The following is a 15,351-nucleotide window of genomic DNA, read 5'->3' on the forward strand; positions in this document are numbered from 1 at the left end:
ACTCCTTAATTTATCAAGTCATAATAAGATGTCAGAAGAAGGCACACCAAGAAGGCTGAAACCTGGGGTTGAAAGGAAAATTCAATTCTAGAAAGTGACAAAAATGGCTTTTCCTTAATATAGCTTGACAAACAAACCCATATTGTCATGCAATGCTTCTCTTTGTAGTAGAATTTAATCATTCAACTCTGCATGACAAATTCTCTCACCTCATTCCCTTCACTTCTGTTTCTAATTTTTCTTCCTATCCATTTAATCTAGGCAGGCTTTTAAAAACCAGAGTTTTGAATGATGTTGTCTAGAAATTTGCTGTTTCACACAGTTTGTAGGAGAACTCAATCCTGCAAAGATTTATGTCTAAAATAACTTTTCAGTACTATAGGTCTTTGTGCCAATTACTTTAATTCTTTTTTTTTTTAAATTTAATGTTGAAACATGCAATTTGTCTCTTGTCTATGTCTTTTAATTTTCCTCCATTCTTTCATTGACTTTAATATTCAATATTTCAATTTCCTAATAATGTCCATATGAATCATTATGAAAATGCTTTGCATACTGAGTAAAACTGTAAGTTAAATAACAGCTCCCTCCCCTACATTCTTTCCTTCACTTCCTGGAGTTTATCAATTGTGGGTTTTTCTGTGTGGTATATGTGTTTGTATGTGTACACATGCACAAAATTGAATAAAGAAGTGGAATATGCATATTGAATTTAATAGATAAAGTGCCTATTAGGTAGGAAAAAAGTTCAGCTGTTATAACCTTATTTAGGAGTGTCTTTCATCTTACTTGAATACTAGAAAACTAGGTTGTCTTTCAGCCTCTTATGACTCTGAATAGTGGAAATAATATCCTGTAATTATTACATTTTTTGAGAAATGAAGGGGTGTATATTTTGATAATGTAATGTGTGCCAGCATAAGAGACAGGGCTGCAGCATGCAGAGATAATCTGAGGAAGCTGTTTATCAAATCTTGATGCGAAGTCTGAATTTCTTTGTTATCTTTCATTTTCTGTTTATGTTATCAGTATGAAAGTTTCGTTATCACTAAATCTTATCATCTGGGAGGACTGTTTGTCAACATCAGACTGAATTCTTTACAAGCATTAACACAGCAGAAGGAAGTAAGATTTTGCAACAGGCACTTAGTTTCATATTACTTCTCAGATCTTTTAATCCCAACAATAAATATTGGTTTTGCCTATTTTATCGTTACACTGTTTTACAGAAATACCTAGTGAGTACTTACAAATCATGGGAGAAATTTATTTCACCTAATATTATTTATATTCTAAGTTTGACATTATGTCTATAATCTAAACTAATCACAGAATCCCAGAGTTGTTAGTGGAGAGAAATGGCAGCTCCATAGGGCAATTCCTTCCAATTTATGAGAGTTCCACATCTGTTTTAGAGTCACTCACCTATGAAGTACCTTCCATCTCTGCTGATTATTGTAAGCTAGCTGACTAATTAAGATGAGTTTCACACTTGGGACGAGACAGATATACTCCACATGGGAAAATTCAGATACATTTCAAAATTTCTTATGTTCTAGGAAAGCCAGTATATGGAATAAATGTGTGGCACTTTTAGCCAGCAAAAGTTTAATGTTTCTCTTATTTAGACATAATTTTTTAGGTGTAATTTGTTGGTAATCTTTAAGTCCTTTCCTTACCATGTTCTCTTGGAATATCTGTTTTCCAAGGGAAAGGAAAAGATATTTTGTCCTTTGCCTGTTAAATATTTCTCTTGGGAAATGGACAATTTCCTACCATCTATCTCTCACTTTTGCAGGCCACTCTTCCTAGTTGAAGTCCAATGTGGAAGGAAGAGTCAGAACCATTTTTACTCTATCTAAAGATATCCCAGTATATAATTGTACTTATATTTAAATGAAGAAATCAGAGTATTCTTTCATTTGTAACTACTGGTTATTCAGTAGTCATTTATTCACTGAGTTTGAAGAGATCTATAGGTACCATTCCCCACCCCAAATTTATTATGTAATACGTAGTAATATCTTTTAAAACAGTTTCTACTTGGGTCTCTGCAGTCATGTTTCTGCAGAGTAGATATCTAAACTTGACTTTGTGCAATGAAACATAAATGTAAGAATTTATGTGTTGAAATTTTCTAGCATCCTCATTCCGTATTATCACAGTGTTTGATCTTCTACATTTTCCTTATAAAAAAAAATTGTGTATACACAAAAAAAACCATTTATGTGTATACACAAAAATGGAGTGATCCACACAAATATTTTCCTCAGCTGACTTTCATATTTTGTGTCTGAAGTTGTCTCGCTATGAAAGTGTCCCTCAAGAAAGTATGAAAGATGCTGGACACCAAAATGTCAGCCTTTATGTTCGGTCAGTATCCATTTCTTCTGCTTCAGTACATACCTAGCACGACTGTGAGAGGGTATAATAGTTTTATCCAAGAAGAAATTAAATTATAGTTTTGATGATACTGAAGGAAGTAATAATTCTGCAGGGTTTAAGTCTGCATAATCAACACAGTGCAGGCAGTTAAGTTTGGGTTATGTCTGACCTTATTGCATTATGTTTCAAGGTTTAATAATTAGACCTTCTATCAGAGTTTTGCCATGTATTTATTTTAGTTTCTCTTATTTGTTCATTTTAAATTTGTTAACAGTGGAAGATGGAGAAATTGTATTAACGGAAATATTTGTTCATGGTTTGAGAGCCTGAGCAGATAGGAGTTTGCTTTAGTGGGTAATGTCATGAAATGAAGCACAGATTATAATTGCTTTTTGTGTAAATTATTTGAATATATGAAACATTTCATGGATTAGGTTCCTGTTTTCTGCAAATGTGCAATTGGGATTTAGTGTCTAGTTTTCCTTTTCCTTTTGCACAATTGGTGGTGTTAGAATTGTGGAGATGGCTTTTTGACATCTATATCTTTAAACTAAAACACAAAGTTCTAAGGGCAAACTTGCTATTTCCATATGAAAGTTGTCCCTGAGTTAGACTTTCAAGATTTTTGTCTCATTTTTGTCACGGAACAGATCTTGACCTATTGTTCTGTAGGACTCTATTGCTGCTAGATGTGATAGTCAAGGTAAAGATGAACTGGAGCAATGGGAAAAAATGAATCCATTCCTGCAGGCATTAACTTCTGAAGGCTGGAAAAATCTTTGTTCAGAAGTTGTTCCTCTTTCAACAGACCTATTCCATCCATCATTATTCATTGTAAAGTGTATTTCCTATATCATGTGTGTAACTGAAACATGAAAAGTTAAGAAGTACCATGTGCTGAAATATTGATTGCAGCGCATCCTTGTGTTGGTGCTCTCTGTCATATTCTGCTGCTTATCTGACTTTTGAACCCTTAATTGCTATAAAGGATTTGCCAGCAGTCACAATGCCTTGTCTTCCAATTTGGCCAGTATTGTCAAAGAGTTTGTTTGCTTGCTTTTTTAAAACCATATTTTTCACAAATTTTAATGTGGCAGAGAAAAAATATAGGTATGTCTTGTTTGTTGGAAGAATCCCCACAGTTCATTTGTCACCCATCAGCCTTTTCTTCATAGGCTTTTCTATCACTGGATCACATGTATATGTGTGTGTGTGTGTGTGTGTGTGTGTGTGTGTGTATATATATATATATGTAAATCCCACTTTTGGCTTTGGAATCTTTTCATTCTGCTGCAGTTTTCTACATTTAATCTGTGGTGTATTGGTGTTACTTTGATCTGATGGAATACAATTGCAGTTCACAACAACAATAATAGCAGTAATGATAATAATAGCAATAACTCATCAAGGTTATCCTTTACTATAAAAACTTATGTTCTGTGCAGCACTTGGTTCTGTTCCACAGGAAATGAGGGAAAGGATATTTCTCTTCTTCCTTATTTATAAGAGAAGACAGTGATAATGTTTGTGGAATCCACAAGCTTTTTAGATGTTTTGGGGAAACTGAAAACTGTTAAGGTGCGATACAAATTAACAAAGAAGATATATTTGGCTCCAGTATCTTTAAGTCCAAAGTGAAAACCATGCATTAAAAGAACTTTTCTTATCCCTTATCTATATAGGCACAAGCAAAAAGACAATTGCATTCATATCTATATAAAATCCCAAAGGAAATAAATATTTTAATTGTATTTTGCTTCTTTGTATCAGACCTAGGTTCATGACATTTACTTGGGTCTTTGTGGTCTCCTTATAATTAAAATATGTATTCTTTTGTTAATATTCTGCATTGAAATTAGTCAAAGATGCATGATACTGTTCAGAAAATACTGTAGTTCATCTTTTAAACATGAACGTCAATGTAATTATCAGAAGATGTTTGATTAAAATTTGAAATTACTTTTGGGATGAAACTTTCTATCTCACTGTGTTTCTGCTTTTGTGTATGAGTACTTTTAGGAAAATCCCATACAACCAACCAAGCAAGTCTCGCAGGCAGAAGTTCTTCCAGAAATTTGCAAACATGGACACCAGCAGTAGAACCTTGCACTTATCTTGAGTAGATTATTAGATTAATAGACATCAGAAGTTCCTTTTCTGTCCATTCTTGTGTAAAAACTTTATATCCCTGAGCTTTGGACTATGCAAGCAATTTAGGCATTGATAATGATATAAAATCATTGAAATGTTGTTTTTGTTGTATGTTGGAAAACAGAAATAGAGGCACTATGGTTTCTTTAAAAAAGTTTAAGATGAAACTTTCCTGGTGTGATTGTGGTCAGTTTGCAGCACTTGATTGCAGACTGGACTTGTTTCTAGACTCACAGAGGCTGTTAAGGAATTCTGACACCTTGAATGAAAATAATTGTAATGCAAAATCAAAATGCTCCTTCAACAAAGAGCATTTCAACAGGTCACAAAAGGTGAACTCTATCAAAACTGGCATGTTTTTTTCTCCTTGTGCTAGTTCATCACCTAAAGTGTGGTACTTGTAAAAAACATAATGGAAAAACCATGAGTGAATTTGAGTCCTAAATAGAATTTGAAGTAAATCCAGGCATTTTAAAATATAAAAAATGAATTTGGAAAACTTTCTTTTTTGTTCAAGGTGTGCTTAAACAATTGTTTATGCTTGGGATGCCCTTTATACTGGGCCAAAGAAGTCTCCTGGTCTTTTCTCAGATGTTATCTTTTTGGTAATTGAGCTATATTTAGCTGTGTTTGGCTGGCACAAGGCACCGTAACACCATTATTACTGAAATTTACATTATCGTTTTGGCCTAAAATAAAATAATATAAATTTAAAAAACTTAAATTCTTCAGTATCATGAATTATCATTTCAAAAGTTCAAAAGTGAGCTATGAAAGGGAAGAGTAATTTGGTATAATTACTAGTCAAGATCAGATCTTAAATGCACCAGGATTTCTAAACCCCACAATTATTTGAAAAGAGTGTAAATATAGTTAGAGAAACACTTTGTACAATTCAAAGTAGAAGATACTCTGTATCTTTAGTTTGATAATTATAGACTAGAAAACTGAGCAAGACAGGGACTTATGGATATTTGTAGATATAACATAAATATTAAATACTGCTCTTAACATTAGCAAAAAATTACTTACAAAAATAATTACAGCCTGTATTGCATGCAAGTGTGAATTTCTCTATGCTGTCTTAGAGATAATTCTTAAATATTCACAAAAATTACAGCAAGGAGCTGAACTAATGCATGTTCTGGTGAGGCTGTAAAAATGTAGCCCAAAAGAATATTTATTACTTTGTCTTTAAAGTAATTTGCTTTGAAACTGTTTTATTATGCACCAGATTTATCTTTTATAAAAATTAAATTAACATATGCATTAATTCTAATATTATACAATTAAAATATTTTAAATGCATTAATTTTAAGCTCTGTATGTTGTTTGTCTTCTCTAAAACCTTGTTTCAGTGTTGTTATTAAAATGGAAGATGGTGTTGGTCAAAACAGTTGACTATAAACAAGACAATTTATAACAATATGATTTCCTAATATTTTTCATAATTTTTTATTGTTCATAGTAAGTGGGTATTTCTATTAAATTTACTTCAGTAAAAGTATTATATTCCATTGTTTGTGTTTTGATACCAGCAAGGATATGGGAATTAGTTTCTCATCTCACTTTATCATAAATGCAGGTGTATGCAGACTAGACTGAAATTACACTTGAAAGTAAGCATCCATAGAGCCATAAAGCCTTCACCTAAAAAGAGCTGCTTAGTCTGAAATGGTTGTAATTTACTTCTGTTTTATTTGCAGATTGCCTTCTCACAGCACAATACTATCATGGATCTGGTGCAGTTCTTTGTCACCTTCTTCAGGTAAATTGCTTTTTTTGTCTTCTGACTGAAATCCTGATGACTCTTTGCCGTCAAACCAGTCTCATAACCAGCTTCTGAATGTTGAGAAATGCCTGAAAGGAGGCCTTCAAGCTGTGTTCCCTAATTTGCACCAGTGGAGGGTCCAGGCCAAATAAAAGGCAGCTGCCAGAATCTTGCATTATATAATTGTGTATTTCATATTCAGTGGTACAGTCCTCACACCTCATGAAGATTAGCTGGGTTTCTACCATATATTGCAGTGATTAAGAAAAGCCAGCTAAACTCTAATTCGTGTGTGTGATTTTTCTATAAACACTTATATGGAATTATTTAAAGTGATGGCTCTGTTCGATAGCTTGTTATTTTTAATAACAATAATGCTTAAACATTAACTACTAATGCTTTCATGTGTCAGAGTTTGATTGTGAAAGGCAGTAGCTGATGCCTGAGATTTGGTTATGGCAGCAATGCAGGGATGAGCTTCAACTGCAAATGAACAAATATTCTAGAATGTGAACAAAACTCCCCTGAAAGACTTCTTAAAAGTTCAGCTATCTTATAAAACGTCACAAACTTGAATATACACAGATTAGTTACAGTGCTTTGAAATCTTGCTGTGAAGATATTTCCCAATAACCATGAAGTGTACACAAAATGTGAACAGTGATAGACAGGTCTGTTCATCAGACGTTCTGTATTTTTAGGCCATGACTTTATTTTACAAGTTCACACTATGGCTTTGCTGTTGACTTTAATCACTGTGCTCTGAGAAGAATCTGACTCTTAAATACGGTGAATGGTCCAAATTCTCTTTATTGTTGTTGCCAAAAAGGGCACAGAAATGATCAGAGCCTGAAGTTTTCTGTACCCAGGGCATTGGCTAATGGGGAGGAGTTAAGTAGGTGATTTAAAGCATCCCATTTCTCCTCTTTCACCACAAACAGAGCAATGAAATGCTGATTGCCTAAAGGTCAGTCTAGTGGTGGTTTGGGTCTTTGTTTTTTGGGGTGTTTTTTTATGTTTTGGGGATTTATTATCTTTTTTTCATGGGGAGACAGGAAGTTTCTAAAACTTATGATGATTACACAAATGTTTAGATTACAAACCCATGTAGAAGAAAGCAAAGTCTGTCCAAGTACAACAGACCAGAGGGATCCTGTGACAAATAGCAGAGGTAAACTAAGAGCAGTTTGTTGGTGCTCTGTGCTCTGGTGTAGCCTTAGAAAAGGTGCACTAAAGACTCTTTGGTGGTGCAGCCATCTCTATGGGTACATGGAATTGTCTGTCCCAGGGTGATGGTCTGTCTCATGCAGTTTGTTCTGGGTAAATGCACAGGTAGGATGTCAACAGTTTGCAGCCTCAAAGAATAATTTTAGTAAGGGTTTGTTTGTTTCTTGTCTTGTGTGGGTTTGGGTTTGTTTGTTTGTGGGGTGTGGTTTTGTTTGCTGAATGGGAATGAGGTGTATGGTGACTGTGGCAAATCACGGTGGTAACAGTAATAATAACCCAGGCCATATTTACTAAGATTGTTGATGGAGAAAATAATTGTGTTTAAAGACAATTTGAACGTGCTTGATAACGAAATATATTTCAACATGCTTTGATAAACCTGCCTTTGCATTTCTCCCATCCAGTATTATATTTCTATTTCTGAGGTTGTGGCAAAATGCTGTTCACCCTGCCTGGCCAGAGCAAATAGACCTGTTTGACAATAGCAGCTATTCAACAACCAGGCAAAAGTATAGTTTAAAACTGTTCCTTTATAGGTTTTGTGTTCCAGACTGAAAGATGAAATGGGCATTTTACTGCTTGAATCAGAAGCATGAAAACAGGCATTTTTAGAACTGTCCTGTTGTATCAAAATGAACTGTTTTAAAAGAATTATTGTGCAAGGAAGTTATTTAAACCTATACATAATAAAACACAAAATGTACGATTAGCTCTGCAATTAATGTTTGATATACCAAGATACTGATATTGTTTATCCTAGAACAAAAACATTCTAGGATAAGATAAAGATAAAGAGAAGTTATATTAAAAAAAAGTGGAATATTCTTGAAACTGTAGTGCTTCAGACCATGATATGCATTGTTAAAAACCCCCACCCTATTTAATTTCATTCTTTTTCTACTGGAAGGTTTTGTTGCAGCTACTGGTTCAGTGACCTTTTCTCTAAGAATAAAAATGCAATACGAGTAGTAACAGATTCCAAACTGTGTTATAGTGTGGCATCTGTGTTGCTGTGCTGAGTGCCTTGAAGACTTTTAGCCATCACACAAAGTGAGAAGTCTGTGACTTCTTTTCTTTCCACCTTCTTTGAAGAAGTACAGACCTCATTGGAAAATTTCACAGGCAGCGAATGTGAGTGATCTTTCTTACACTGAAGAAATGCAGTATGCACAGTTAAAGAAAGTCCATTTCTATATTACCTGGACCACTAAAACCCACAATATCCTAAAGCATGGCACTTTGTTTAAAACTCGAAGGGATAGAGAAATTTGCACTGTTTTCAAGTCTTACATGAATATATGGATTTAGCTAAATAGGTGCCAGGACATTTTAGACATTTGATAAGGGTATATGAAGTACCTTATTTTCTGAAAACATTGTTTACTTCTTTAGATCACATCTAACATCCATGAATATTGATTGTTCAATAATTGTTTGTTTTTATTATCTTTGATTTGAGTTAATCCCAAATAGAGAGATAAGAAACACTTGATTTTTATACCTGCTTTTAAATAAAATTATAACAGTGTAACAGAATTTATAACAGTACTCAAGCAATTCCCAGATAATTATTTGTATTAAGAATCTGAAGCATAAGTTCTGGTAAGAAATGTGGTTAAATCTTATAATCAAAAACCAGGCAAGCATGAAATTGGTGCAGATGACAAAGGTTAGCTGTTAATATACTCATGATAGGAAATGATAAGCAAGTGCCAGAACTATGTTTTTAAAGCCTTTTTCAAATGCATTGTACCAATTACTAACTCATCAGACATGTTCTCTGAACTCCCAGAACTATTGCTTCTCTTGCCTCTGGTACTTTGGGTGAAGCTGATTGACTGAATAGAATATTTTAGTCACTTTTGTAACATATCTCCATACTGTCACAAATTACAGAATCTCCAGGTTTTATTAAGCAGAGCAATATTAAACAATATGGGCTCTTTGAAAGTTTGAAAATCCTTCTTTTGTGTGTTTTAAGAAATTCCATGAAAAATCATGGTCATTTAGGATCAGGGGTACATTCTTTCTGTTAAATCTTTCTGTGAGCAGCATAAGTGAGAGAAAACAATATTCAAAATATGCCCAGTGCTTATTGCAGAAGGAGAGGATGGGTATTTGGGTAAAGACGAGCATGAGCTACAACAGAAATTGCAGCAGATGCTGAAGAACCAGATTTATTAAGTGCACATGTAGGACTGTGTGCTGCCTGCAGTGGGAGGGGGTGGCTGCATTTCAGCAGTGTCAGAACTCCTGGGAGCTGCAGTGCTTGAATCCACCACCCTGGGGGTGAGTTTGCAATGGGAGAACTGCTGCTCTTTACCAGCATCCTTTGGTCTGTACCCTGCCTTCATGTTTTGCTCCTATTAGAATGAAGGATGGTAAATTAGTGCTGGGTTTTGGCATGCTTATCTTTATGAGATCAAATATTGATCTCTGTGAGAAAGAGCCAGTGTGTTGGGATCAGATCACGTCCACCATGGCTGGAATCTCAGAAAGTCCAGAACTCTGGACTTTCTGAGATTTTATAGTAGTATGAAATTAGAATATTTTATAGTAATATGAAAATCAAGTTATCATAGCAAAATGGATTTTACTTTTGGGGCTAGAATAAAATTGATTTTTACTTAGTGATGCATTAAAAGTTTTCACCTCACTTAGAAGCACAGAGCTGTTTGACTTCACCAGGAAAAGCACGTCCGTACTGTGGTGGGCAATTTGAGCTGGCTTTCCTTTCTTTAAATGTTTGTTTAGAATTGTTGAATGTAGCTTTGGGTCTTCTGCTCTCTGAATCACACAGAAACCTTGTCATCACTGTGGAGTTATTTGGTGTGTTCATATTTCCAGAGAAGGCAGCCACTTGTTATTGGCCTGCAGGCAAAGGAGATTCCCCAGTACCACTGAAATCTTCAAAACAAGGGATGAGTCACTTAATCTGTCAGTGAACAGAACTGTTTTCCATTATTTTCTTCCTGGTTTTCATCTTTCTGTTTGTCCTTTGAGTCATTTGGAAGGGCGTGTGAGTGCTCACCATATTTTGCTTTCAACAGACACTGTTCCTCAAAACACAAATTAATCACTCAGATATCTGAAGATGGCCTATGTGTCTATGTATAAAACAGGTATGGGCTTCTTCCTTCCTTAAAGTCAGTGCAGTTAAAGTTTGGAAGTCTCTCTTCCTTTATGTAGCAAATACAGTGAGAGGTGTTCATTGTGCCTCCTGAAGCTCTGGCATTTTCTCCTTTCAGGGGTGTGTCTTTCTAGAGCTGCATTGGATTTTGCATCCTAAGAAGCATCACAGATGATTCATACTGCATTTATGTTTTGATTCCCTACATTTTCTGATGTATTTTCTTAAATCCAGTTAGTCAGTTATTATCTTAGACTCCAACAGCATCAGGGCTCACAGCAATTTTTCTTCTGGAGTGCTTAATCCTTCCTGGTCACTTTTTTATGAAACTCCAGTCCACTGTACTTTAAGCAAAAGAACTAGAACAGGTTTTCATCTGTGATAAATGGACTTGGAATTTCGCTATTGTCATTTTAATTCCAAAGAGAAGGAATTGAGTCTTATGACATGTACCAGTTGCAAAGTTAACTTCAGGAGTTTGCTCCCAGGTGCGAGGAATACAGTGAAGTGGGGTGAAAGCTGATGAAGGGAAACAATAACAAGAAATAAAGGAAGTAAAAACATTAGTGTTTTCCTTCAGGCAGTGGTGTCATTGTCCATTACAGCGGGTGACAAGCAGCTTTGTCAAGCCCCGTGCCCGCCTGTCTCTGCAGGCGGGTTGGTGTGATGGGCTGGGCACTGAGTGACAGCCAAGAAATGAACAGTCTTCTCATGGCAGGGCAGAAATATTCCAGGTCCCTGTGCTCAGCTGAAATAAATCACAGAAAGAGAGAGAAAACAGTGCTAGACTGTGTGCTATGCTCTGAATTTCATATGTCAGAAAATATTAAATCTGATTATTCCATTTTAGAAGAGACATCTTAAATCAAAGGAATTTATCTTCTGTATTGGAATATTAATGCAAATATTCCAGTTAAATTTCTTGGTACTAAATGAAGTATTTTGTGTGGGAGGTTTTGTGGTCTGTCTAAATTATCTGTTGGAATCCAAGGTAGGGATGGCTATGTTTTGTCAATAAGAAGCAAAATTATGGAAATTCTACTGTGGACTCCAAAAGCCACACTAAGAATTACACAGTAAAAAGTAGTTATATAATCTATTTAAATTTTTAATCTGAATTTTTTTATCTGAATTTAATCTTCATAGGTTCTATATCATAGTTGGTTTTCTATGTCTTCAGTAATTGTTTTGGTGATATTTTAGGAAAACACTCACCACTTGGAAAATTATATTTCTTTCCTAATATGTTTTCAGTCTTTAGTAGCTGAAATTCTAATATCAAGTTGAGGGTAACCAGGGGCTTTTTATTCTTTACCCAGTACAATTACAGAATTTTTAGTGTTCTTCTTGAATGATGCTTCTTTGACCTGGAAATCTAAAAATCCTTGCTCTGTCCTCAGGAAAACTGAATTTTAACAGGACTTTTAATAAGGAAAGTTATGACTTTTTTACACCTACTCATTTTAGTGTATTTGCCTTTTTGGAATAAGTATTGGAAAGGTTACAGATGGAAGGGAAAAGTTATTTGGAATGTGTTAAACTTCTTGATTGTATTTCAGTCTATCATGCTAAACAATGCTGACATGGTGTGGTGGCTTTCTAAGCATATTTTATATTTCTGTGATGTATTATTGAGGAATAATAGCTATACTAGAGAGAGCAGTGAAAAATAACAATGGATGAAAATATTGGAAAAATATTGAAAAAATTTTCTTGAAATAATGTGAATCTCTTGGTTTGGAAGGCCAAAATTTAGCATTGGTGACAATTCTTCTTCCCTAAATTCACTAGCTGACAGTAATTACAATAAATGACTCTTTCTCTCGCTCCTCCCCCCCTCCACCCTGCCCCCCCACCCCTTCATTTTAAATCCTAAATTAGCATAAATCAGGAAGACCATTGCAAAAAAGCAGAAGTGAAAGCACAGCTATTTTGTAGTAGAAACAATATATTCAATTTCTAATTGTTCTGGAAAGCTAGTGCAGAAAATACCAAATTCTGTATTTCATAATTTGTCCAGAATTCCAGTGGAAAATACATATAATTTTTTTTTTTACATGCAGCATCACTTATTGAGAGAAATATGGAGCATTTCACCCATGAAGGGCAAACACATAAAATTTTATGAAATAATGAAGTATTTTCCATAACTAAAGAACATAATCACACTTCATGGGTGTGATATTCTATTTATTCCGTGGAGATTAATTTCATTTTACATGAGATTTAATCGTTTTGATAGTAAATCTTTTTTATTTGTTGCCTCAAAGAGGTGAAAGGAAGAACTACAGAGGGTAAAAGTTCACATCTAGAGCTTGATTGTGTAATATATTTCAGAGTCCTTTTACATGGTTCCCTTTAATCTGATATTGGATTGGCAGATTAAATGGGAATGTTGATCTCTCGATAGCATCTTGGTGTACACTGCATCCATTTTCCCTTTTTAATTGAATATAAAGGCTGTTTGTGTGATTGATCATTCATACTCCACTATAGCAGCTTGTGGTATATTAACATAAAACCACAGCTTTGTGGATGTATGCATGAATTATGTGTGTAGGAAAATAGAAATCTAAAAAATGTAGGTGTGCTTTTTTATAGTTACTTTTAAACAATTATTTTATTGAATAAAGTTATTTAGCGCTCCCACCACCCTCTAGGACATTGTGGCACATGTACATAATAAAAAAATGCCAATACTTTTTTCATAATAATTTTTCTGTTAATTACAAATTCCCTGTTCAAACATTTCTTTTTTTCTTTACTTTCAAGGAGATTTTTGATGTTTCATTGTGCAGGAAAGACCAATGAACCCAGGCTTTGCAGAGACAGTTGTCACAGATGATTTTAAACTGTTATAGGAGTTTATGCCTTGGAAGAAGAAGGATTAAGTTGGTTTTCTGTATTGAATATATATTAATAAATTATTTAGCACATAAAATAGTAGCTATTCCGACTAATAAAGTAATACATACTATATTTATATTTCATTGCTACTACTTACTTTAAAATGTAACTAATATAAAATGCAGTTGTCACCATTGATACTTCAATCTCCCTGTTTCCCATTATGCATTCAGAGCTTAAACTGTGAAGCTTTATTTGTACCATTGAAGTCTTAGTTTGCCATTTTTCTTAATTTTGCTCTTCTGAATCAATAAAATTATTTTCATGATATTTCTAGTAGTAATTTTTAATGTGCTGCTCCAGAGACTTACAGCATTCTTTTAGTTGTATCATGGTTTTAACCATGACAAAGTAAAACAAATCTAATGCAAATATTCTTTTCCATGCATTCTTAGCAAATACAGTGTTGAGTCTGGAAGGACCAGATTAAAAGACAGATACATATTTCTTATTAGCTCCTAATCTGTTTTGTATAAGTTTGGTATTTGTGGACGTGTGGGAAGAGAATTTTAAGGGAAGTTTTGTGACTTTCATGAACCACTTTATGCAAGAGTTATTTCTGGGGATATATGGATTTTCAGGACCGCATCAAAAAATAACATTTTAATCAGTCATCTGGATAAGAAGAATTATCCGTGTAATTAGTTTCAAATGAACTTGAAACTTGTTGCTTCACTTGTGTGAATTCCATTTGAGACACAAATAAACACAAATTTGCATTCAAATGATTTTTGGTAATACTTTGAGTTTTAAATACCATAGTAGATACTTTACCTCATATTGAGGCATTCCTTTAACTTTGCAGTTTGGACACCAAAAACTCAGTGCCTGAACCCTGTGTGGCTTTTGGATTACAGGGTTCACGTTTTCCTTGGGTTCCTTTAATTCAGAAAGAAGCTATGGGGGAAAAGAAAAGAATAGAATATAGATCTAGGATGATGGAAGAAGCCCTGTCATATTTAAGGCTGTGCAACAATGACATTTTGTAGCTGAAGAGGGAAAGATTGCAGCTCTTGGTTTATCGGGTCCAGAAAATGGAATGTGGGAGCCAGTGCATGGAGCTGCTGGTGAGGGTGGTGTTGTCATGACAAGCAGGAATAGGAAAAGGACACTCCTGAATCACCTGGAGGGTGATGCTGGCTTTGTTGGCAATGCCTTTCACTGGCTGTGCCTCTCCCTGAACAGGAATCCAGCACTCTTGGCTGAAATGTCTTGGCTCTACAGGCAGGATTTATTTCCCTGACCTCACACACTGTGCTACCGTGAACTGGAATTTGCATATCCTTCTTCCTTGCTAGCCAAGACTACTTTTCCCTAAATCTTTATATATTTTAATTTGAAATTGTAACACTTAATTCCCAGAATAGTTCTAAATTGCTAATCACCAAAATAGTCCTACTTATAACGATGTTTATAAAACTTTCTGATTCATAGCAATTTAATTAGTCATTTAAAAAAAATACTGCTGTCATACACATCAGACTTCTACTATTATGTTTACAATGCTTTGTGCTTCAGATAATCCTGTTGAAATCTTTGGAGCTGCTTGTCATGTGTATACCAGTTAACACAAGGATGGCTGAACCCAGCACATCATAATCATAAACACAATGTTCTTGTCAAGTACAATGAAAGAAATCAATTGCTGTGACAATAATTGCTATTTGAAGTCACAGTGTTAGAAAAATAATTGTTCAATTATTTTTATTTTAGAATTGTGCTTGCTTTATAAAATATCAATTAAAATGGGCTCTATTTGCCAATAAAAAGATAGTAAATA

The 15,351-nt window shown here is 34.5% G+C and overlaps 1 protein-coding gene across 4 annotated transcripts in view; it reads left to right on the forward strand.

Annotated features, from left to right (window-relative positions):
- Positions 1 to 15,351, forward strand: part of ATRNL1 (attractin like 1) — a 435,696-nt gene that overhangs the window by 210,313 nt on the left and 210,032 nt on the right. For all 4 annotated transcript variants that reach the window (XM_038140021.1, XM_038140022.1, XM_038140023.1 and 1 more), the window contains exon 25: positions 6,243 to 6,304. In XM_038140021.1, coding sequence (XP_037995949.1) covers positions 6,243 to 6,304 — 62 coding nt within the window. The remainder of the gene's footprint in view (positions 1 to 6,242; positions 6,305 to 15,351) is intronic.

The sequence above is a fragment of the Motacilla alba genome, chromosome 6, assembly GCF_015832195.1.
Source record: "Motacilla alba alba isolate MOTALB_02 chromosome 6, Motacilla_alba_V1.0_pri, whole genome shotgun sequence".
Classification (NCBI taxonomy): Eukaryota; Metazoa; Chordata; class Aves; order Passeriformes; family Motacillidae; genus Motacilla; species Motacilla alba.